The following is a 25,794-nucleotide window of genomic DNA, read 5'->3' on the forward strand; positions in this document are numbered from 1 at the left end:
TGGACTTCTACGACAGCCAGATCAGACTGAGGAGCCCTGTCTTCCCCCAGTCCCTCCAATGACACACAACGGTCACAGAGAGGCCAGCTTGCTCTCTGTCACTGCTTCAACCCCACCCCCACCAGGTCCTGTCCTGGAGTCCCTCTGCCACTCACCCTGCAGTTGCTGAGCTCCTCAGCGGACAGGATGATGGTGCCACATTTCTTCCCTGGGACACCACTGGGAGAGGAGAAGATGAAAGAATGGAAAGTCAGACAAAGACAGAGCCACAAGCCTGAACTCTCCCTGAATCAGCCCTCTTCATCCTCCTCCCGCCACCCCCAACCATCCAGCAGATCTGCCCCAAAGCCCCTAAGAAGACACAGTCTCCTGTGGCCTAGGGCACTGCTTCCTGGGCCAGGCCCCCAGGCCTGGAGCTGCCCCGCCCCCTGCTCCCCAAGAGCCCGCCAAGAAGGGTACTGTCTGCAGTGAAAGTCCTAGAATTGGAAAAGCATCCAGACTCACCCGGAGGCTTCCAGACCAGTGGTCCTCAAACTTTCCATCCAAAGACCACTTCTGTGGGCAAAAGACCTCGTGGGCTAGCCACCCCACCCTGCACCCAGCTGATCCCCAGAGTCCTGGAACATTCCAGCTCTGAGCCACTCTGATTCATCGTAGGTGAGAGAGCAGTAAAAGGGGGTAAAGCAGGAGGACTGGTATACTCTTGGTGGCAGCTTGCCGGGCCCTCTCCCATGGCTCCCTCCCCTTAAACTTCTTGGCTGGGGTCTCTCTGGGGGAGAGAGATCCCGGCCAACCATGTGCCTCCTCTGTGAGGGAGGCAACCGGGACATGAAGTCAACCCACCCAGAGAATCCCCTCTAGGAGGGCAATTCCCAGGGTGGAGCTCTACCCAGGGGATCTGTACTACCTCTTCCTTTGATCAGGAGGGCCCCCTCCCCCAGGCACCATCCCATCCCATTCCGATTGTTTAGGACTAACCCAGGGGGGTCCCAGTGCAGCCAGGGGCCACTGGGAGGGAGAAGAAAATGGCACGTTGTCCAGTAGCTGTGTGACTTTGGGCTCACTACTACACCTCTCTGAATCTCAGTTTCATGGCCCATAAAATGGGTGTAATTGTAGCATCCATTTTACTAACTAATATGCACACACACAGTGCCTGGCACAGAGAAGGCCCTCAAGAGCACCATTTCTCTCCCTGCCTGGTTTCCTTTACAATCGTGCAAAGCTGATAAAATCCAGCCCCACAATTGGGCCAGCCTCAGGGTCACCAGCATGTTGACTGTGGATCATATTTTGAGAACCACTGATGGAGCTCTCCCCAGTGCCAGCTCTTAAAGGGAGAGGTTCTCAAACAGGGGAGGCATGGGAGCCGGCCCTGAGGGCTGATGAAACAGCCGAAATCTCTCCAAATCAGGTGAGCAGAGCAGAGGCTGCATCTCGAGGTTCCCCTGCCATAGCCAGGTGGCGGTGCCTGACAGCTTGTCCCCCTAGACTTGGGCAGCTGAGTTGAGTAACCCAAAGCCCCTCCCTACCTCCCCCGCCCCCCAATCTGGCCCTCCTTGCTAGTAAAGATTGATTTGTTTGACCAGGGAGATAGAATCCTCACACCAGCCTCCTCTGTCCAATGGTTCTCCATCTGCTCCTCTCTTTGCCTCTTAGCCCCTCTTCTATTTCCAATCTTTCCTTCCACGCTCTCAAGCCCCAGTCTGCTCCCACCTGCTCGCTCAGCCTCTCTCTCTCTCTCTCCCTCCCTCCCTCCATCCCTCTGGTCTTTCTTGCTCTCCCTTTCTGTTTCTCTCTCTGACTCCTGCTCCCTCTCCAATTGCTGCTTCTCTACTCTTCTTATAAATTAGCATCCATATATTTCCTGGGCTGTGAGCATCCCTGGGTCCCCTGAAGGCCTCTTTCCCGCATCCCGCTAGGCTGGTGGCCAATCCAGCTGCTGGGACCCCAACTTCTAGGAGCCCTCTGCAAAGGCCAGTGGAGCTTTGCTTACTCAGCCAAAGTGCTCGTCTCCAGAGGCACCTCCAGGCTGGTCCCCCAAGCAGATGCTCCCTACCCTGGCTCCCCTACCCCTGCCAGGTGAGGACCCTTTCTCCAACCAGGAGAGGAAAGGGAAAGAGTGGGAGGGTCTTGGTTGCCATATCTGCGTGAGGCCAGCCAAAAGCAGATGTTCAGGGTGGGGGCTGGAGGAAAAAGGCCAGCCTGCCACAGCTGGTAAGCAAATGCGGAGAGTAAGGATTTAGCGGAACCTACTCTGTGAGCAGGCTGACATCCAGCAGTGGAAGCAACGGAGAAGAAGATGGGGAGGAGATGAAGAGAAGAGAGGGGAAGGGTTAGAGGAGGTGGGAGGTGGAAGAAAACTGGCCGGGAGAGAGGAAGGGAAGGAAGAGTGCCCAGCCCCTGCTGATTCCCAGAAACAGCCCCTACCTCTAAGCCCCACCCTGCTCCCTGAAGTCCTATGGGGATGCTGGAGCTCTAGCCTGGACGGGGGGAGGGCCAGCTGCGGAGTGGCCCGAAGTGCCACTTCAGGAGGGACCCAGGACCCTCTCTGTGTCCCTGACCAGGGCTAAAGGCACAGTGGTAGGAGCAGGGACTGGGCCAGGACTCTGAGGCCCCCTCTGCAGAGCTGGCTGAATGTCTGAGGACTCCAGGGCTAGAGATGTCTGGTGGCCTACCCGTTGGATACAGCTGGCATGGGTTTGCCTGTCCTGGAATTCAGGCTGAATGCTCCTATTCTGTGGAGAGAGAGAGGGCAGGTCATGAGCTGAGTATCCCCATTCTGAGAGGCCAGAGCACTTGGCATCTAGATTCTTGGAGACAGGTTTCTGTTCTGGGTCAAACATCAAACCAGGACCAAGAGCCACAGGCCAGAGGAAGGAGAGGTCTTCTTCCCAAACCTTGTTGTGAAGCCCTGGGCAGCTCCACCCCAGGGGTTCTCAAAGTGTGGTCCCCAGGCAAGCAGCATCACAGCCCCTAGAAACGTGTTAGAAATGTAAATTCTCAGGCCCTTGCCCAGACCTGGGGTTGGAGCCCAGTAGTCTGTACTAAACAAGCCCTCCAGGTGATGCTGATGCCTGCTACAGTTTGAGAACCTCTGCTCTACCTCTTTGAGCCTCAGTGTTCGGGCTGTGAAATGGGGAGATTGCTGAGATAATCACATGAGGCCATGGAGACAAAAGACTGTCTGGTTCAGAACAGATGCCCAATGAAAGGGAGCCGTTCATAGGTCTAGCCTGGGAGACAACTAGACTTAGACACATGAAAACTTCACGTGTCTTCAGTGGGGAGAGTAGATCCCCCTCCTTCACCAACACCCAGCATCTCGGCATTTTAGATCCCGCTTACCCTTTAAGGCTCCTCTCAGTAGCCATCCTCTATCCCAAGTCTTCCTTGATCCCTCTTGAAGGTGTGTCCCTCCACCAAAGGTGGGTCAGGGGACAGCACAGACCCAAATAACTCACGTGCATTTGATCCAGACAGTGGGGAGCTGAGAGGGGCCGACACAAACTCACTCCCGGGACCCCAAACTCTATAAACTTCAGAGCCCCCAAACATAAGTTTACTCCCTGTTCTCAATAAATGATAGCTATTTATCACTATCTTCTGTGAACCCAGAGGAGGAGACGTTTGTGGGGATAGTGAGGCCTTTCTGGGGACCCCGAAGTTGCCACACAGTTACTGGGGGTCAGAGACAAGGGCCTGGGAGAGAGACCACCCCCTCACCCCCACGCAATAACACATTCTGCAGTTATTGATCACGGTGAGGGGACAGCATCCAGTGTGAACTTGGCAGAAGCAAGTGCGGGGCTTTTCTGCCCACCCTGCCCTATGACCTGGACACTTGTCTTAGTGTGCAGGCCTCTCTTGCCTGGGCCCTACTCCTGGGGCTTCCTGAAACAGGGACAAGAGAGGTCACCCCATCACCTGGCCAACCTGGCTGGTCCCTGAAGCCACCATCAGGCTCCACCGTGACAAGCCTTGGGACTCCACATCCCAGAGCCTGCTCAGTGTAATAGTCTTCCCCTAAAAGCACTTAAAACCCTATGATGCAAGGGCAGGGTAGGATAGGGAGGGCCTCACCATGCCCAGCTCTGGCCTCAACAAGGTATGAACAATCTGAGGAATACTCTTTGTGAGTAGATCCCTGGGTTCAAATCCCAGCTCTTCTACTTCCTAGCTGTGTGGCCTTGGGCAAATCAATTTCCCTCTCTGGGCTTCAGTTTCTTCCCCTGTACAATGATGGGGTGGGGTGTGAGAGTGGGGTAGATAGTATCTCGGGCCATGCTAAGGAACATGGGGTTCTAATAACTGAGCCAGGGTCCCTCCAAGATAACTGGGTTAAAAGCCCTGCAAGGGCAAGGCCCATGAGGTCTCCTTATTTCCGATTGTCTGTTATGACTGGCTGACTGCTTTGCCCCTCCCCTGAGCCAGCCCTCAGCAGGGATGAACAGGAAGTTGGCCCATCACTGAGGAAGCAAACCAGACAGGTCCCACTCCTCTGAACACTTACGTGAGGGACTTCTCCAGGCGGCTCCCAGGGGACCCCACAATCTCTCCAAGGGTGCAGAAGGCCTGGCCCAGAAAATCCTGCACATCCAGGGTACAGAAAAGACCACTGTCACCCACTCTGTTCACAGCCATCCCACCTCCTCCATCACCTCACCCCTGGAAGTATGAGGGCTCTGAAATGACAGGATGCAGCATCAGACACATTCTGTGTCACAATGAAGCCCAAGGCCAACTCAGAGTTTGGCATTTAAGAGACTTTCAGAATTGCTGGGCAGGCACTGGCAGAACTCACGTGTTTGGATAAATCAGGACTCTTGGAGTCAACATCATATCTGCAGGGAACACAGAGAGATGGTGAAGGCAGCTGGGGCATCCTGCCCCAAATTGCCTGACTTCTTTAGCTGAGCCAGGACCCCTGCTCCCCCAAAACCAGGCACCAACGCAGTGGATATTTCTGGGAGTAATAGCAGGGAGATGCAAATGGGAGGCTTCTAAGGTGCTAGTCTGTCTCTTGATCTGGGTGGGAAATGGATATCAAAATGCATCATTGGGGTAGCGCTATTAAGATTTGGGCACTTCACTATGTATGTTATACCTCATTAAAAATTGAAAGAATAAAATAAACTTGCTCTGCCACCCTGGCTGGTTCACAGATACCTGAGCCACCCTGCTCTTCACTGACTGTTCTCCCATCTTCCCAGCTAAGGCTCAGCTGCCCTTGGACTTCAGTACCTTGCCTTTGACCTTCCCTGATTGTTCCCTTTTGCCCAGGCCTGCCCAACCTGCCCTCAGGCCTGAGCACTCAGGAAAGAGGGAGAAATGAATACCTGTACCTCAACCCGCCACAGGCAGCTGATCCTGCAGCTGGGCACCTCTCTTCACCTGGGGCTTGCTCACCCACAGCCTCACCTGCAGCCCTTCCCTCCTGCATTCCGCCTCTACTCACACTGGCCATCTCTGCAGCCAAACAGTCATTCTAGGTACAGACAACTCCTACTGAGGGGCAGTCGTCATTGTGCCAGTCCCCTTCCCTGAGCACTTTCTCTCTCCAAAGTGTCACCAGGTGACTTCCCTACAATGGGCTGCATTGACTGCTCTGGGCCTCAAGTCCTTCTATTGCTGCCTCCAAAGTCATTTCCTTTCACTGCATTTTTTTCCTTTGCTCTCTCAGGTGCCAACCCCTCTTTTCTTCCCCACTCAGTCCACAATTCTCTAGAGCACAATCCTTTCTAATCACCTTAGACCCTGAAAATACAACAAAACACCACTCCTCCACCTGCTCATCAGACTAAAATCCCACCATCATCCTTAACCTCAGGAGAGGGGCACTCTGCATCTTTGTGATAAACACACAGATGCTTTGAGCCCCATCAGCCAAGTTACCTCTGCAGGAGGGGAAACTGGAGGGGACCCTCTCCCAGAACAAGCTTTGACAGAGGGAGAAGTCAATGGGGAGCTGGGGGGAAAAGGGCTCCCCAGAATTAGAGCTGGGTTGCCCCCAAGATCTTTCCTCACCACCCCCCGAATCAGGTAGCTTGCTCAGCACCCTCCCACACTGAGACAAATGGGGGGGTGCCTTTGTTCCCCCTCCCACCTCCTTTCCACCTCCTGATGAAGGTGGGGCTGGATTCAGCTAATTGTCACTTTTATCCTAGGCCAACCCTGAGCTTCTCTACTATCACAGCTCCCCGCTACCTTTCCTCGTGAGGAAACTCCCGCCCCACTACAGGTCCTGTAGCCCCACCTCCCATCCATGGTTCCTTCCCCAGCTCCATCCTCAGCACGATCTTCTACTTACAGGTCAAAACGGAGGTTCTGCTTCTCCTCGAAGAAGTAATCCACGATGAATTTGCGCACAAAGTCGGGATTGAGTGTGTTGTCGATGACTTCAGTGCGTCCGAACTACAAGAGGAGATGGGGCATGGATCTCACGGCCAGGCTGGTGGAACAGGGGAGCACTGGGCTCGGAGCCCCTCAGTCCTGAACCCGGTAATGATGGAAGCCACGCCTCTCCCAGCTCCTGCCCCCACCGCCCCCCATCAAGGGGAGAGCTCCCACATCTAACAGTGGAAGCTGTCCACCTATGGCTCCAATCTCCATTGTCACTTTATTCTCCCTTTCTCTATATAGGCTCCACTCAAGTGAGATGGTTTTGATACCTGGATACCTGAGCAGGCCCTTCACTTGTTCACCTCACTGCCTTTGCCTAGGCTGTGTCCTCCACCTGGCCTCCCCTTCTCAGCCAATGGCACATCCTCCAATCCTTCAAGGTCTGCTGTTAATGCTGCCTCCTCCAGGAAATCTTCCTGATTCCTCCAACCAGAGAATTACTTCTCTCTGAGCCACCACTGAACTTGTGCCACCTCTATGACCACCTTCCTTCTCTGATTGATTCCGCATTAGGTGTGTATTGATTTGATGCCACAATTGTAAATGCAAGGCAGAGACAGGGACTGTGGGATCTTTTAAGGTCCCATCTCGTGGCATTCATGCCCTTGTGCAATCCCCTCCCCTTGAATATGGGCTGGAGCTAGTGACTCACTTCTAATGAAGACTGGACTAGAGCACAAGTCACTTCCAAGGTTATGTTATAAATGACTATGGCTTCCGTCTTAGGCGCCCTCTCTCTCTTGCTTGCTCACTTTGATGAAGCCACATGCCATGATGTGAGCTGCCCTATGGGGAGACCCATGTGGCAAAGAACCAAGGCTATCAGCCAACCCACCCCTGAGAATCTAAATCTTACCAAAAACCACTGAGTGAACTTAGAAGTGGATCCTGCCCCAGCTGAACCTTGAGAAGACTGAGGCCCTGGCCAACACCTTGACTACAGCCTTGTGAGAGACCCTGAAGTAAGGGATTCCACAGAGCTACACCCAGATCCATGACCCTGTTGTTTAAGTGGCTAAGCTGTGGGCTAATTTGTTACTCAGCAGTGCATAACTAATTCAGAGACTTAACTTTCTTGGTAACCCCTGCAACATATACACTAGAGTTTGGCACACACTGGACACTCAATAATTATATCCCATTAAACTCCCTGAATGACTTAAAGCAAGTCACTCCCCATTTCTGGGCATGAGAATTACTTAAAGGGTTTGTTAAAACATAGATTGTAGGTTCTGATTCAGTGGGTTTAGGATGAGGGCTAAGAATCTGTACTTCTTTTTTTAAAATAAATTTATTTATTTTATTTATTTATTTTTGGCTGCATTGGGTCTTCGTTGCTGCGCGCGGGTTTTCTCTAGTTGTGGCGAGCGGGGGCCACTCTTTGTTGTGGTACGCAGGCCTCTCATCACGGAGGCCTCTCTTGCTGCGGAGCACGGGGTCTTCAGTAGCTGTGGCACGCGGGCTCAGCAGCTGCGGCACACGGGCTCAGTTGCTCCGCGGAACGTGGGATCCTCCCAGACCAGGGCTCAAACCCATGTCCCCTGCACCGGCAGGCGGATTCTTAACCACTGTGCCACCAGGGAAGCCCAGAATCTGTACTTCTAAAAATGCAGGTGACACTGATGTTGCTGGTGGAGGGACCTCCCTTGGAGAACCACTGGGCTAGACTGTGGTCCACAGGGCTGGGAGCTCCCAGGAGCCTTCCCATGTCATGGAGGGGGGGCAGTGTGGGCACCGTTCCGGGCTACCAGTTCCATCAAAGCAGCTCTTTTACGTCTTCAATCCACTAGATACTTTTGGTGAGATTTTATTTTTAAAAAGGGACATGGGTCTAAAAGATAAAGTACAAAAGCACTGTACACTCCATGGTGGTAGGGCATGATATTCCCCAAACTAAACAAGATAGGCAGACAAAATGAAAATATTTTAAATAGGTTGTCAATCATTCTTAACATGTTTCCAGTTGTCTGGGACATAGCTAGGTGTCCCCTTCTCCCCTGAAGTAAGTTAGAAACCTGCACAGAGAACCTCCCACCCAGGGCAGTGTGGGGTCATCTGGGGAGTACTAGATTTGGCACCTTCCTGCCCTCAGGCCCACAGGGAATCAATCTCTCATTCCCATCAATTCCATCAGCTAAATCTCGCCCCTCTCCCTGCCTCCTCTGCCGTGGCCTTGGTCAGGACTCTTCATTTTCTCGCCTCAATCACTGCAATAGCCACCTCCTGGCAGGTACCCCAGGTCGGCCAATCGCTAATGCTTAAGGACTCAGCTCCCTGAAAGTCCAGCTCTCTAACTCCCACCCCTTCCCTTGTACTCCCATAATCCTCCTCATATCCCTATGGCTGCACTCATCACAAGACCTAATAATGATCTACTCTTTCCATCCCACTAGACTGAGCTTCTCAAGCAATGGGTTGGCGGGGATCCAAGTTTTCCTCATCTTTGCAGCTCAGGACCTGACACAGTGTTTAACATAGCTCACAGTCCCACATGATTATAGCACCAGCAGCTGCAGTAAACACTTCACACCATATTACCTTATTTAATCCTTTTATGGCAGGCTTCCCTATTTTATGGATGAGAAAATGAAAGCACCAAAAAGCCAAGTAATTTGTCCAGGGTCACATGGCTAATAATTGCTGACTTCAAGGCACAACCCAGGCATTCTGGCTCACGTTCTCTAAGCCATGTTACCCTACATATAAGGTCCTGAGGGCAAGGACAGCAGAAGCCCACTGCTCCCAGTGACTGGTATACAGTAGGTACTCATTGTTGAATGAAGAAAGGTTGAATGAGGAAATCGATGAGAGGGTTTGAGTCCCAACTTCATCACAAGCTGATTGTGTGACTTGATCGGAGACTTTCAAAGCCTCAGTTTCCTCATCAGAAGATGGAGAATAATACTCGTTCTGCTTGCTTCTTAGAGTTATCCAACTCAATCCAATTATGAATTCAACAGTTTTTAAGCACTTATAAAGTAGGCCAGGCAGTGTGGTGGGTGCTGGGTTACAAACATAAATAGAACACGAATCCTGTACTTAAGGACTTCTCTATCATAGGTGGGACAACTCAAACAAATAACTACAATACAGTGTGACAACACTGTTAACAGAACTATATACAAAGGTCTAAGGCAGGGTGCTCCACCCTAGCTGGGGAAGTGTGAAAGTTATTAAAATGTACAAAAAAGCAGATCACTGGGCATCCTGTTTCGCATACTAGTCCAGGTATCTGATTCCAGAGAGGTCTGCATCGTTCATTATCTCTGAGCTACTTTACAACTCCGTAAATTACAGAAAGCATAGAGTAATGCAGATGATTTTATCCATAGAAATGCAAATGGATTTTCCTCAGTGGAATGCAATTGATTATTTGATTATTACCCTGCGGATACAGACCAATTTTGAAGCTATTTGTAAATTCATTTCAGTATTCCTGATTTCATATATGTGTGTGTTGTTGGAATTATTTGAACCAGTTATAACATCTTTCTGGGTCCCTCGTTGATTAATAAGTTGAATAAATCTTTGCCGTGTGTTCATTTTCTATTTCTACGGGAATCGTGATTTTGTCTTTAAAAAAACGTATCCTTTAACAGATTTTTAAAAATACCCATGCTTGGAATTCCCTGGAGGTCCAGTCGTTAGGACTCTGCGCTTTCACTGCCAAGGGTGAGGGTTCAATCCCTGGTAGGGGAATTAAAATCCCACGAGCCATGAGGAGCGGCAAAAAAGACAAACAAACAAAAAAACCCATCCATGCTCAAGCCCTACCACAGGCCAATTAAATCCGAATCTCAATGGGTGGGGCCTGAACAACTGTATTTTTTAAAAGTTTCCTACATGATTCTAAGATGCAGATGGAGTTGAGAACCACAGACTCTCAGTAGGAACATGGTAGGAGGAAGGAAGAAAACTAACATTTACTGAGCCCCTTACTGAATGCTTAGTAGATCAAGTGGATCATTGAATTATTGCATTCAATTCTCACAAAAACCCTGTGACCATTTACCCATTTTACAAGTGAGAAAACTGAAAATCAGTGAGGTTAAGCGACTTGCCCAAGCTCACACCAGCTAGGCACAGCTGGGATCTAAACCTAAGAATGTCTAACTCCAAAGCTCATTATATATTTATATATATATATATATATATATATATATACATGTATATATATATATATTTTTTAATTTGAAGATCTAATTGGCTTTATTAAATGACTCACGAATCGGGCAGCATCTCCTCTAGGAAGCACAGAGATACTCCCCAAGGCTTATTATATTTTTACTTCATCTAACTGCCAAGAGTCCTCAAGCATTATGAAAGCCAAATAAAGATGAGGTTTACTTCACAAGCATTTATAGAAGCCTCCCTGTGTGCAAGGCCATGGTAAGGACATTGAGTTGAATAAGACTGGGTTCCTGCCCCACCCCACAAATTCCATAACGATCTTATAACCCTGGTTGCAAAACAGTTCCTGCATTTTCCTCTCCTGCCCTTTCTAATTCTTAATCCCGCGTGTCTTCAGATGCAAAGAAAATTTCTCCTAATAGCTTTCTAGAATGTAGACTATTCCAGGAAAACACCCAGGTTCGAGAGAATCCTCTTAAGAAAGGGACCTACCTCCTCCTCAATGCACTGCCTTCCTCTCTCAAACACAATAAAAAAATCCCTCCGGCAGGATTTTATATAAACCCCAGCCCAGAAGAGGCAAGTATTCCTTTGTGCATCCTTCCATCTCCCTCCACTCCCGGCAGAGACTCCAAGGAAAACACCCATTAGGGAAGATGACAGCGCTGCTTTTAAAATGGCACTTGAAGCGCAATAGGGGGGAATTCCCTAGAGATTGATCTCTGCTGGAGAAGAAAATGGAGTTCCCCTGGAAACAGGACACAGAGGGGGACTCCAAGGGCACCCAATATCTCCTAGAGCAGGAAAGGGGACAAGTGAGCCTGGCTGGGCGGTGATAAATTACCAGGACCAGGGGTAATTAACATATATGCACATCCTAAACTACTGCGAATGAAATCTTAAACCCAGGGACTTACTAAAGATGTTTTATAGCCTTCATTACTTGGGCTGATAACAAAGGGAAAAAAATGTGAAAACTTGGATTTTAAAAATCCAAGAAGCCACTGGGTCCGTGTCAGATCCAATTTATACCCCTATTAATGACGGTCAGATCACAGCTGAACTGATGTTTTTTTTAAAACAAAAAGAAAAAATTAATTTGGTTGTATTTCGTTCTACATAGAGAATTAGAGATTTCAAGCCAGAAGGGACTTGGAGAGATGAGGTTTTAGCAAGCAGCGGGAAGCACGCAAAGGCACGAGATCTGACTCTGCTAAGGGGGGCTTGGGGAGGAGGGGAAGGTAGGTTAACCCCTCACCACTCTGTAATCCTGAGCCGAGCCAGCCCTGAACGCCCTTCCAGATCCCTGGAAGGGCCTGTCCCTCCCTCCATTCCATTCTGAAGCCCTTTGTCCACACTTGGGCTCTAAGGATGGGAGGGGGCCTGACACTGCTCAAGTCTGGGGCACAGACCACCAAACACTGGTAGGCACAGGAATTCTCTGATGAACAAAGCTGCAGGGAGGCCCCAAATCTGCTTTGTTTTACCAAGTGATTCTGATGCAGAGAACCCTAGAGAATTGTTGGGTAGGTGGCAAGTGTGGACTGGGGAGGCTGTGGTATGAAATTGGGGAAGGGGCTGAGCAGTCGGGGAGGTGAGGGGACTTTGACCCCAGGGGCTGGGACAGCCTCCCAGAGAGGAGAAAGTACAAATGAGAAATAAGCCTGGAAATTAAGGTATTCACCCTCTGAAAAGCTTACTTCTTGTCCCTGGCAACAAAACTCAGTGGGAAAAGCTCCTGACATGTCACAAAAGATGCTCCCAAGGGTTCCTAAAACCCCTATGACTAAGTCCCAAGAATATCAATTAAGCAGCATTAATTACATATCATCAGTTTGAGCGAGACCCTCAGAGGGGAGGCAGACTTGAAACTTCTGTGAGGACTAAATTAAGTGGCTCCCAGGGGCTGTGCTACACATAGAAGTCGAGATTTATGGGGGCAGGTGGGCAGCTGTCCCACCAAACTGCCCTGGGACAAGGGCCAGTGCAAGGCTGGGATTGAGAACCCAGGTCAGGCAGTAAGGTCTTCCCTTCCCACATCCAACTACAAGGCCGGGAAGGGGCAAGCCTGTGTCAAGACATGGGCCTCCTGACCTGCAGGGGGCACTGAGCTGGCAGTTAGTCCTAGACTGATTTGGAGGCTTGTTCTCCATGCCGGAGAGTCTCCTGCTGCCGCCCCACCCTGCCCAGCTCCTTCTCCATTCCAGGAGATTGCTTCCCATCAAACTCCATCACCTGGTTCCCTTGCTCTGTGGGTTCCAGTTGGGTTTGGCCAGTGGGAGGCACTGGCAGATGGCAGATGGCAGATGGGAGACAGGAGATGAGAGAATGTGGGCTATTTCCTCCGTCTCTGGCCCAGTCTCAGCACCATGGTTCTGGGAGGGGCTGCTCCCCCCACACCCACCACCACGCTCACCTCTTACTCACACACAATAACATTGTCTCCTCCCACTGCCCCTTCAAGCCTGGGTGGAAACAGCTCCCTGTTGTTGCCAGGCCCTGGGTGCTGCACTGTCCCTGTGGGTGTCCTCAACCTCACCATACCTTTGAAAGAAATCCATTAAATCTCTTCAGTGAAAACAACTGAGTAGAATTCTCTCTCCTGCTGGGACCCTGACTGATATATTTTCTCTCTCACAAACACATTCACACACTCATACCATTTCCAACTCACCCGAACACAAACCAAGAATGGTCCCCACCCCCACCCCATTCTTCTTAGACACGGTAACATTCATGTCACCAGTAAAGTGTGTGACTCCTGCCCATGCAGCCTAGGTACCCAAGGTCTGTGACAGCCCTCAGAGATGCAGGGTCCCAACCCAGCCATCCTACCTGTGGGCTTTAGTGGGGACTCTCAGGGTCCAGGGCTCTCACCACAGCCTCTGCTTTGTAGAAAGTAGCCATCCCGGCCCCATCCACACAGATGTCAGAGAGCCCAGCAGGGAAGGGCAACTGCTAGATTAGAACCAGCTCTGAGTGGGCTGTGATACCCTGAAATTGAATGCAAATATCTGTACATGTCCTCATTTTCTGGGGAGAGAAGCCATGGTTTTCATCAATTTCTCAAAGGGAAGCAGAAAGCTTTAAGAACCACTAATTCTAGCTTTGGAAGGCAGATCTTGGGGGTTCGCACATAAGGCAGTAAAGTGAAATAGTTAATAGAGCAGTCTGAGGCCAGGCTTCCCGGTTTCAAATCCTGGCTCTGCTATTCACTGGCTGTGTGACCTTGGCCAAATCCCTTTGTTAGGGAACCGTTGACCGAAACTGTCCACCTTGGCCAGGCACCATGATAACCACTTGCATAAGTTTCTCACAACAGGAGGTCCTGATAAGGAACATGGTACTGCTGCTGAAAACTAACTGGGAGAATATGGGAGGGGCCAAAGAGAGAGGGGAGATGCCAGCCCATAATACGTCTTGTAAAACTAACTGGAAGAATTTGGGAGGGGCCAAAAGGAAGGAGGAGACGCCAGCCCATAATATGTCCTACTAACCTCCCAGAATCCTTTCGCTGGAATCCATCTTGGCTGAGAGATGCACGCACCACCAGGAAGGACCCTGAGTCAGACCAAGTCTGGGCCAAGCAAGATGACTGGCCAGAGACAACCCGGCAACTAACCCCATTACCATAAAACCTGAGACTGTGAGCCATGTGGCAGAGCAGTTCTCCTGGGTTCCCTTACCCTGCTGCTCTCCACCCAGGCGCCCCGTCCCAATAAAGTCTTTTGCTTTGTCAGTGTGTGTGTCTCCTCAGACAATTAATTTCTGAGTGTTAGACAAGAGCCCACCCTTGGGCCCTGGAAGGGGTCCCCCTTCCTGCAACACCTTCACCTCTTTGCCTTAACTTCCTCTTCCATAAAATGGAAATGACCATTTATCCACACTTTATAGAGTTGTTGGAGGCTTAAATGATTTAGTGTATGTAATATACTTAGAAGAGAGCCTGGGACATAAAACATGCTCTGTAAATTTGTGATTCCACACTCTGGTTCTTTATAAATCCCAAACCCTGGCCCAGCCACCCAGGAGGTATATACCTCCCAAGTCTCTGAACTCAGCCCTGTCTCTGAGATGCTCCTGGCCCTAACTGCTAACATTTCCTACCCATCTTCCATGCCTGAGAAGGTTTCTATCCTCCATCTAAAGGGGTCCTCTGTGCTTAAGTCCCCTGGAGGTCCCAGTTCTGTGTGGTTTCTCTCCAAATAACTTCCACATACAGGGTAAGGCTGAGGGGAAAATTCAGGGCTGGCCCTTTGCTCTTGCAAACTAGCTGCTCCATTAAGATCAAGGTTCTGCCCTCCCTGTGGGCTCCCCTCAACACCTAGCAATGCCCAGGCCTCAGTTAGAAAAAAGGAAGTAGAATGTGTAAATTTTGCTTAGCCACCCAGGCCTAGAGAAGAAAATTCACTCTGGCCACTGCAGGAAAGGGAAGGCAGGAGGAGCCCTTGGGCAAGGAGGCTGCTAGTGAGAATGCGGGGAGTGGTGCCCTTGGCCCACTCATCCCCAGCTCAGACACTGGAGATGCAGAACAAAGGCAGCCTGGGAAGAGGCTCTCTCTGTTGCTTCCAGATTTCCAAAATCTGGTCCTCTTCTTCTTCCTCACAACCCACTTGCTGGGGGCAGTGACAGCAAGCAGCTCAGGGATGTCTCCCAACATGTCGGTCAACTCCCCACAGATGCCCATGGCTGGAGCCAGGGAGGTGCAGAGGGGTAGCCAGGCCAGTGGCCCAGGAGCCCCACTGGCCAGGGTTCTGTTACTTATTATCTATGTGAGACGACCTGGGTAACCCCTCGGAAGGTGCATTTCCCCATCGCTAAAACAGAACATCCTTCCTTCTCCAGGGGAAGGCTAGAGGGAAATGTGCATGAAAGGCTGCACAGAGCATCTGCTGCCCAGTTGGTCTTCAATACTGATAACAACTGTCACCAAGCCCTACCAGGTGCCAGGTGCTAAGTGTTTTCCATATATTAACTCATTTAATATTCATAATAACCTTATGAGGCAGTACTATTATCATCTTCATTTTACAGAAAAGTAAACTAAGATAAGGCTCAGAGAGACTGAGTGACTTGCCCAAGGTCACACAGCTAATGGGTGGAAGGAACAGGATTCAAACTAAGGCATTCTGGCTCCTAATCAATTAGGAGTTGATTGAGTCACTCAACAATAAGAGGTTAATACTGTGAATGAGGCTGGGAATATGTCCCATCAGTCTTTACCCCAGGCCAACCTCTGAACTTCTTCAGTGCTGACTGTCCCTTCCACCTGGTTAATTCTTCCTGTGGAATTGGGTGGTTCTACAGGTCAGGTGGCACAGGTGAGCGCCCCGATCTATTCCTCTGCTCAACCTCCACACCACCTCTAACCCCTACACACACACACACACACACACACACACACACACACACACCACAGTCCTGGTCCTTCCTATGATTTCTGTGAACATTCATTGACTAACAAATTGACTCAGAACTGAAGATTTTAGGGCCAGAAGGAACCAAATCCTCTCAACCAATGAGCAAAGAGAGGCAGGGAAGCGGGGATGGGGTGCTCTGACAGAGGTCACAAAGCTGATTAGGAAACGGGCAGTGACAAGAGCCCAGGCCAGGCGGGGCTCTGGCTCTGAGCAGTGCCCTCTTGTCCCAGAAGCCTGTCTATGCCCCCCTCTCCCAGGTTTCTCCCTTCCATCCAATCCTCCTCCTCCTTCCGCTTTGTATCGTGACTTCTCATCTTCACAACACTTCCACACATTCATGATCTCATTTAACCCTCCACTGACCCCCATGGAGATGATTTTATTATCATCCCCATTTTACACATGAAGAAGCAGAGCTCCAGGAGGCCCGGGGGGAGGGCCAGGGCTCCCAGGAGTGACAGGATCACGGTGTTCACTGCGATCCTCTGCCTCAGTAGTGAGTGGGTGGCTCTGCAAGCCTGAACAATCTTAACGGCCCCTGATTTAAGCAGCTCTTGCCTTTTCACAAATTACAGCTGCATGAAGCCTCGGAGACCTTCCCCCCACAGCTGCGAAGCCCCCGGTGACTGTGCTGGCCAGGACAGAAGGAGGCCAGAGCTGACAGGCTGCTCTCTACCTCCAAGCTGCCCACCCTTCCCCAGCCGGAGCTCCCCTATAATTTTCATATATTACTGATGGCTCCTTAATGGCAGATTCTAACATCTTGCTGCAGACCCCAGCCCCTGGATCCTCATGAATCATGTTCACTGGGATTAAAATTAGAGGCCAGAAATCTATCTGACTCAAATACAAATAGGACGAGGGAATCTGCTTGGCTCTGGGAATAGGGGACTGGGTGGGTGTCCAGGGCTGGGGAGAATGGCCAGAGGTCTGGGCATCAGGCAGGAGGGCATGGGTTGTGCAGAGGGGCACAGAAGTCCCATGCCAGGTCCACCACCGTCTTGAGTCTGGAAATTTCTCTCAGGTTCTCTCACGGGAGGGGTCCAGGATCCTGTGGCCATCTCTTCCTTAGAGAATAAGGAAAACGAGGCCCAGAGAAAGCATGGGGCTTACCTAAAGGCACACAGAGTGAACCATGACTTCTGTGGCCTGGTGGCCTCCCAGACCATTTCCTGTTTTGTCAAGGCCTCTAGGTGAGGAAGGGCAGAGGTGGAGATGGGGGGCCTGAGGCTCCAATGGCCTTCCCAGTGCTCAGGCCTGGACAGAGAAGGTTCCTGTTCTGGCCCCAGACACCAGCAGTGGCCTGTGAAATTTTATCAAGCTTTATAATAAAAGACTTCCTGCCAAAAAGCTTAGTTCCTAATTAGCCATTGTTTCCGATAATCTGTTAAATTGTCCCAGCTCCTGGGGGAGTGGCCCTTTTACCAGTAAGCCTGGCTGCCAACCTGCCGGCAAAACACTCTCCACTGGCTTGTGCTTCTGGTCCTGCCTGAGCAGCCGCTTTTGGGGGAATGGGGGAGCCTGAGAAAGCCTGTCACAATAGCACCTGTCCCCCAGCACACCCCAAAATGTCTATGGTTCCTATCAAATGGCATCATGACATCTGACATGATAGCATCAGTGGTTCCTTCCTTATACACCATCAGTGAAATGATAGCATCGGTGGTTTCTCACTTAAGGGCTTCTTACAGGAAGAGCCATTATTGAGCATTCTCTACGTGCCAGCCCCTTTACATGAGTTAACTCCTTTAATCCTCACAGCAGGCTTTTGAGCCTAAGCATTTGCCTAAGCGCCCCAGCTGGGAAGGTGGTGGCCTGGATTTGGACCCAGTTACCTTGACTTCAGAGCCCGCGCTCTCAACAGTTCAGCTGCAGCTATGAAGTGTGCCTGGACACTAACGCCAAGGAATAAATAGATTTATCAGCTACCAAGGGACCTGGCCTAGATCCTCGGGGTTTACTAGAAAGGCAGACTCCTTTCTTTAAAGGGAATCTTAGGCTCCTGTCTAATGTATCACACAGAACTAACAAACACCTCTGGCTGAATGGGGGAAGGGGTGGCAGGAGCCACACACAGATTCACAGTTGGACCCTGAGGCACCACATCAAACCCTGGAGCCAGAAAAGCCCATTTTGAAAGTCAGTGGCCTGGGCAGATGAAAGGAGCCTGGACTCAGACTCAAGACCACATCACACCCCGGCTCTGCCACTTGCTAGCAGTCACTGGGCGAAGCAAGAACCCCTCCATCCAATTGCTTCCTCATCTGGGATGTGGTGAGGGCCAAGGCAGATCACACGGTGCTGCTGAGGTGGAGACTGCATGGGCAGTAGGAATGTCAGTCATCCTCCTATTGAGGATCAGCAGGACAGGGGACAGAGCCGCCTCATAGCTTTGTCTGACTGTATTGCATAATAATACTATTTAAAGTATTGAGCGCAACAAGGCACTGAGGTGATTCTGTCATTATGTCCCATCACAGCCCAATGAGCAGGCATCAGGGTCCCACGGTCCCATTTTGCTGATGAAAAAAACTAGGACTGAGAGAGGTTATGGGGAGTGGAAAAGACAGGATTTGAAGGGACATTGTAAGCAGGTTCTAAAGCCCTAACCTTAAAACTGGGAAAAGGTACCTGTGGACTCACCTGGTCCCTGAAGTAAGGCCTTGGTCCTAGACTGCCTGCTCCTGATGACAGGGAGTCAAGGCCCTGGAAATGCAGCTGTGTGACAAGAGCAAAAACCACTAAAGGCTGCCCAAGGGACCCAAGGCTCAAGAGGGACCTTTCTTTGCAGAGGCAGACTCCTCTCTGCAAAAAGGGGAGAGTCGGAAAGCCAACCCCATGCTGGCCTGGGAATCCACCTCCTAGCGAGGCTTGCCTCCTGCTTTGGGCTTTAGTAACAATAACAGTCCATTCATTACTTTAAATCTTTTGATAAAGGTCTACATTTTATGATGGGGGCCAGGTCCTGTTCTGGTCATCAGGGATCCCAACTGGGCTCACAGCCTAGTGGGCGGAAGGTCATTTCATTTCACACTTAAACTCTTGGCCATTGGATCAAGTGGATCCCCACTGCCCTTGCCCACCCCATCTCATCCCAGGAGCTCCACAAACACTGCAAATTGTCTTCCTGCGGCTGCCCTTTCCCCTACAATCTGCTCTGCACACAGGGGACAGAGTTATCTTTCTGAAACATAAACCAGGCTACATCACTCCCCTGCTCAAAACCCTCAAATAGCTTCTCATCACACTTAGAACAGTGTCTGAACTCCTACATGGCCTACAAAGCCCTGCAGGATCTGCCCGTGCAACCTCTGTGACCATACGGCCCACTGTCTTTATTATTCACACCACTCAAACTGTACCAGTCTTTCTTTTGGTCCTTTGACGAAAAGAGCTTGTTCCCACCTTGGGGCCTCTGCACTCGCTGTTCCCTCTGCCTGGAACCTCCCCACCACCAGACTAATGCATGGCACCACTTGGGGCTCAACTCGCATCACCAGCCCCTCAGCAGGGCCTCCCCTGATGCCCCTTTAACTAAGGCAGCTCCCTTTTCCCAGGTCACTGTCTCATCACACTGTCTTATCTTTTTCACAGCACTGATCAACCAGTACCTGAAATTATCCAATTTCTTTGCTGACTACACTAAGCCTCTCCAGAGCATGGACTCTGCCTGTCTTGTTCTCCACTGTATGCCTGGATCACTGTATGGCATATAGTAAGTGCTCAATAAATGCCAGTTCCCTGACTACTGATTCTGGAAACCGTGATAAAATCTAAGACAACATACTCCCAACAGGGCTCCCAGGGGGGCGCCGCCCTCCCCTCTGGAGCTGATCTCTAACCTCCCTCCAGCACACACTGGGCTGCAGTTGGACTAAGTCACAGCCAGCTAGCTCATGGACACGCAGGCCATTCCCACCCCCAGGTTTTGCTCACGTCAGGTCCCATTCCTGGAATGCCCTTTCCTCCTCCCACCATCCTTCAAGTCCAAAGTATGGTGTTGTCTCCCCCTGGAAGCCTCCCTAGCCCTCTTGATCTCTCCCTGCTGTGAAGTGCTGAGAATTCATGTCTAAACTACTTGGGAGGCTCTTGGACTAGTTGTGGTCTGAAACTTGGGGCCTCAGAGAGGATCTGTTCCAACACCCTCAACAAGATGAATAAATGAGGCTTTTAAATCCTTCTATAGGGCTTCCCTTGTGGCGCAGTGGTTAAGAATCCGTCTGCCAATGCAGGGGACACGGGTTCGAGCCCTGGTCCAGGAAGATCCCACATGTCGCGGAGCAACTAATCCCATGCGCCACAACTACTGAGCCTGTGTTCTAGAGCCCATGAGCCACAACTACCGAGCCCACGTGCTGCAGCTACTGAAGCCTGCGAGCCTAGAGCCCATGGTCCGCAACAAGAGAAGCCACCGCTCGCCGCAACTAGAGAAAGCCTGCATGCAGCAACAAAGACCCAACACAGCCAAAAAATTAAAATAAATAAAATAAAATTTAAAAGATAAATAAATAAATCCTTCTATATATGTGTCTGTTCTCCCCAGCTCCCTGTAAGGTCTCTGAGGGCAGGGACCTCCCTGCTACAGCTTTGCACCCTGGAGGATACCACAGGGTCTTACTTAAGTTACTTCCCTTCTCTTGGCCTCCACACTGCTATTTATAGAATGGGCTACCTGAGATAAAGTATATAAACTGCCTGGTACATTGCCCGGCACCATCAGTGATCTATTAACAAGAGCTATCTTTTACCAAGGGCCTACCTGGCTCCTCCAACTTATCCTATGTTATCTCAAATCCTTATACAATCCAGAAGGTAAGTATTGTTAGTTGTCCATATTACATGTGAGGAATCTGAGGCTCAGAGGGGATAAGTGTCTAGGCCACACAGCTCTAAGTACCAGGGTCCTGAAACAAACCCAGGTTTGTCTGACTCTTAAAAGTGCTCAGGATCCCACCCCTCCTCCGTGGTCTAGGCATAATCTGTACCTGCCTGCAAAGTTGTTATAAGGATTAGGGATGATGAGTATGAGATGCTGGACACATGACAGGCACTCAGTAAAGGATGCCTGTTGTCACACAGATTTTCCATACATCTTGGTTGATTCTTTGAGTAGCTTAAATAATCAGAGTTATCAAGGAGTAATCATGGCTGCTGGGACAGAGGTGTCTGGGGAGCTCAGAGACAGCTTAGGGTGGATCAGAGCTGGCTAAAGGAAAGGGCAAGGTGGAGTATTTCCTCTGGAGGAATAGAGTGAGGGTGGGCAGTACACCAGACTGGGGGCTATGAGTGTTTGGATGCAGGGAGAGGGACAGAGCTAAGAAGAGCTTCTTCCCTAAGATAGCGGGTAACAGGCCCTGAGGTAGGGAGGGAAAAGCCTGGAGTCAAACAGCTTGGGTTTTGTTCTACTGTCTGTAACACATTATTTTAGATTATTTTTTAATGAGTTTCATCCATCTTATGAGTGGGAGTTACATTTGAAAGACCCTAATTAGGAGGCCTCACCTCTAATACGTTATCTCCTGGGTACTGGAGAGCCCTATTAACAGAGGGATGTTAGCAATGATTTTTCACAACCAACAGGAAGGGGTAGTGAGACACCTGGATGGTTAGGACTGCTGTACAAGCACTTAAGCACTTGCACAAGCAGGGAGTGAGAATCTGCAGAGACGTGACCTCACGCCTTGGGAGTGGGCCTGGGCTTCTGATACCCCTGGGTTCTCCCACAGATGGAGCCTGCTGTGGCCTGATCCTTACCAACCCTGGAACATCATCCCTTGGCCGACTTTCAGAAGCCTTTCAGGCAAGAGGCAGGCCCAGGGACCTCTCTGAGCTTGTAAGGACAGGTGTGTGACTAGCGGCCACTTACTAATATTAGATTAGAGTCTAACCTTAACTGTTAGACCATATGAAATTGCCAAAATTTTCAAATTGCAGATTCATACGGTTCAATCTAACTCACAGGTGCGTGAGGCAGAAATCAGCCTGAGACCTGCTTTCACGGTTGTGTAGGCCCTGGCGTCGAGGTTGAGCGGAAGCAGAGATGTGCCTGTATCCACTCCTGACTGTGGGAGGCTGCAGGTCTCTGCCCCAAAGACCTGGCAGCTGTGGTTAGGTGGCTTCATAACAGATTGAGTCCCAGCCCCACACTGATGAACTGCATGGCCTTACACAAGCCACTTCAGCTTTTCCCGTCTCAGTTCCTACCTGTGATCTGGGCCAATCACATCTCCTCACAGTTGGCTGCAGCATTAGGGATGCGCCAGCAGAGCACACAGCAAGGGCTGAATCCATGGTAGTTCCTGGCTTATGGCCATGCTTAGGGTAGTCCAAATGGGAGAGGCTCTAACACCAGGCTAAGAAGTTGATGTTTTGTCTTAGAGTCTTGAGAAATGGGTGAATTCCTGAGCTGTCATTTGGACAGCCACAGGAAAAAGCCCTCTTCTGTTCAGGAGGAGCTAAAAAGGAGACTTTGGGGATGAGCCTGGGGGTGACCTTTGGGGCCAGAGCCAGGGAGGATAGTCGGGGTCTGATAGGGGGCAGGAGGCAGACAGGCCACCACCAGAGAGGCAGAGTTTTGTGGGCAGACTGAGAGGAGATACCCAGGATAAACACCAGCAGGGGACAAAGGCGCCACAGAGTCTGGGAGTGGGTCTCCTGCACCATCCGCAGCCACCATCCTCGTGGCCAGTACGTCATGCTACAATGCTCTGGGCACGACACAGGGATGACATCCCTGTGTCCAGCCTTTCCTGAAAGAGCCCCTTCTGATGAGGGACTCCTCACACACATGGTTGGGATGCTTCCCTTCAAGTCCCTCTCCCCCTGGAAGCCCTCACTCCTTGGAGCGAATCAGGTCCTACAGCCCCAGGCTGAGGAGGGAACTCGGGTTTCCCAGGAAGCTTGAGTATTTGAGAATGTTGGCTGTTACTCCTGGGTTCCTGGTGCGGGCAGGGTTGGTTTAGTTCCCAGGGTCTCCAAGTGTGGTCATTCCCCCTGTGAAGGGCGCCCAGGGGCCCGAGCTGGGCAATGGCACACTGCAGTTGATATTTCCAGGCATTTCACAAGCATTATCTTAAGTTAGTCCTTCCAAGAAGCTCTCCTAACCCCATTTTACAGATGAGTAAGATGAGACTTGGAGAAGATAAATACCTCACCCAGGTCACGTGGTAAATCTCAGAGCTGGGATGGGCATCAAGTTCAGGGCGTCATCTGACAAGGTATTTGACTGTTATTCATGACGTCCTTAGGGACCAGACGCAGAAATACGAGATGGGTTATAACAAAGTTATGCAGATCCTAGGTGGCTGAACAGCACTCCCCAAAGGTCAACTAGGTAACTGAGATCAATCTGGGAAAAGGTCTCTAGTGGAGGACCACAGCACTCCATCCCGTTCAACCCCTATCACTCGCGTGGACAATGACTGCGCCGACCCAGGACCAGGAGGCACAACCATAATTCAACGTGATCTTCACAGACCATAACAACAGACTGAATCTGCCAAATGACATGTAACAGAGATAAATGTAAAATTTCACATTTAGATTCAAAAACTCAATTGCCAAATCTGAGCTGGAGGAATTCTGTTTGGATAGCAGCTTGTTTGAGGAGGATACAGGAGCCCCCAAACTCAATATGAAGTAAGTTGAAGACACCTGACAAAAAGGCCAGTGGAATTCTAGGTAATGTCGATAGATATATAACCCCTGGAAACAAACACACAGAATGCATGATTGTCTAGTCCAAGCCCCTGTGAGGAGGGAGCCAGCCCACGATGCTCTGAGCTGGAGAAGGGAATGGTGCAGGACACACACTTTGGGAAGAACATTGACAAATGGACGTGTGTTCCAGGGAGTGTGCCCAGATTAGCAAAGGGACAAGAGACAGTTATATAAAGAGGAACTCTTGATAGAAATGGTCACATTCTAGGTCTGCCCCAAAGCGTACTAACAGGGCCATGTGAGCTGTCCTCAAACATTGAAAGAATATGTGGGGGACTTCCCTGGTGGCACAGTGATTAAGAATCTGCCTGCCAATGCAGGGGACACAGGTTTGAGCCCTGGTCTGGGAAGATCCCACATGCCGCAGAGCAACTAAGCCTGTGAGCCACAACTACTGAGCCTGCGCTCTAGAGCCCGCGAGCCACAACTACTGAGCCTGCATGCCACAACTACTGAAGCCCACGCACCTAGAGCCTGTGCTCCACAACAAGAGAAGCTGCTGCAATGAGAAGCCCGTGCACTGCAACGAAGAGTAGCCCCTGCTTGCTGCAATTAGAGAAAGCCCTCGCACAGCAACGAAGACCCAACACAGCCAAAAATAAATAAATTAAAGAAATAAATTTTTTTTAAAAAATAAAGAATATGTGAATGAGAAAATCAACTTACTTGCACATCTAAGGAGTGTGGAATTAGGAACGAGTGGAATTATGCCCTTTATGTATAACTCTATTATAGTTCTGACGTCATGTTCTAGAAACTACTTTCACATTAACCACTCTGTGCTTCAGTTTCCTGTTTTGTTAAATGAGGCCAATAATAATAATAACAGTAATAATGCTGCTGCTACCTCCTTCACAGGTTTGTTGTGAGGATCAAATGAGTTACTACAGTAAATGCTTTTTAGAACAGTGCCTGGTACATCACTGTTAGATATGTTTGCTATTAGCATTACTATTGCAGTTATTGTTTTTGTTACCTCCCTGAATTGAAAGTGAGCTCTGGCTGTAGATAGTGTCTGGTCACCCTTTGTGTCCCCAGCATTCATCTCCCAGCACACAGTAAGTTGAGCCAAATTTATGTGGAGGCTCATGTCAAGATGCTCCGAGGAAGATCATCCCGAATATTCAGAGATGAACTGTCATTCCCAGCTGGTGTTAAGATGTTCAGCAGGCTGAGGTTGCTCAAAAATAGACTGAGCGCTCAGGCAGGGACATGTGGGCGTGGCGGCTGGGGCCACATGCTCTGCAGGTGGTGTGGGTTGATCAGCGGGACACCCTAAGATTCCATGATACCCATCTCCTCCTTTCTGAAGGGCCCTCAGCCTGGACAGCCACCTGGCAAGGGAGGGACAGGGATCACCTCTACACTTTTCTTTTTTTTTCTTTTTTCTTTTTTTTGGCTGTGGGGCTTGTGGGATCTTATTTCCCCAACCGGGGATTGAACCCTCACCCTCGTCAGTGAAATCATGGAGTCCTAACCACTGGACTGCCAAGGAATTACCAATGTGAAATTCATTATTAATATTATTATTTGCTGCACCCCTACACTTTTCAAATGGGGAACCAAGCACAGCTCCCTCTTCCTAGTGACAGAGTTTCTGGGACTCCTCCTACCTGGCCATCCTGCCTCTCCTGGGACATGCAGAAGGGCTTAGTAAGCCTTGATGCAAATAGTGGTCGATTTCCTGGGCTAAAATTACATCTTGAGTCAATTTTCACAAAGTGCAGTGACAGATTTAGGTGATGGGAAGACGGAGCTTTCTCAGAAGGCATTACAATGACCCAAACGGTTAAAATCAGCTGAAACCAGGCAGCCAGGGGCTGCGAGAGCAGCTTTCATCCTTCTGTGGTCTTATGCAAACATGGGAGACCCTGCCTAGGGAAACTGCTGTGCTTGCACTTGACTCCCTCCGGCCATGGAATGAGTATCTCTTGGCCAAGATTCCACTAACAGAGAGACTTTTTGCAATGAACTAGCAGGTGGAGCCATGGGAATGGGTTCATGTTTACTAGGAAAAACAGGCTTCCATCCCAGGGACAGTTCCGTAGAGATGGATCTGGATTATTCTTTAAACTCTCCCTTCCTGATACTTTCCTCTGCAGGTCACACAAAGAATCAGGCA

General features: G+C 50.2%; 1 protein-coding gene across 5 annotated transcripts in view; it reads right to left on the reverse strand.

Moving 5' to 3' along the window:
• CPNE5 (copine 5) overlaps window positions 1-25,794 on the reverse strand; it is a 106,344-nt gene that overhangs the window by 43,730 nt on the left and 36,820 nt on the right. For 2 of the 5 annotated variants that reach the window (XM_027127076.1, XM_027127078.1), the window contains exons 4-9: window positions 6,311-6,414; window positions 4,805-4,844; window positions 4,514-4,590; window positions 2,679-2,738; window positions 505-555; window positions 156-219 (exon numbers count right to left, since the gene is read on the reverse strand). In XM_027127076.1, coding sequence (XP_026982877.1) covers window positions 156-219; window positions 505-555; window positions 2,679-2,738; window positions 4,514-4,590; window positions 4,805-4,844; window positions 6,311-6,414 — 396 coding nt within the window. Of the gene's footprint in view, window positions 1-155; window positions 220-504; window positions 556-2,678; window positions 2,739-4,513; window positions 4,591-4,804; window positions 4,845-6,310; window positions 6,415-25,794 lie in introns of those variants that run through there. The other 3 variants (XM_027127077.1, XM_027127087.1, XM_027127080.1) reach the window with 2 other exon arrangements.

This window comes from Aethalodelphis obliquidens, unplaced genomic scaffold (genome assembly GCF_003676395.1).
Source record: "Aethalodelphis obliquidens isolate GAN/ISIS:26980383/991018 unplaced genomic scaffold, ASM367639v1 scaffold31, whole genome shotgun sequence".
NCBI lineage: Eukaryota > Metazoa > Chordata > Mammalia > Artiodactyla > Delphinidae > Aethalodelphis > Aethalodelphis obliquidens.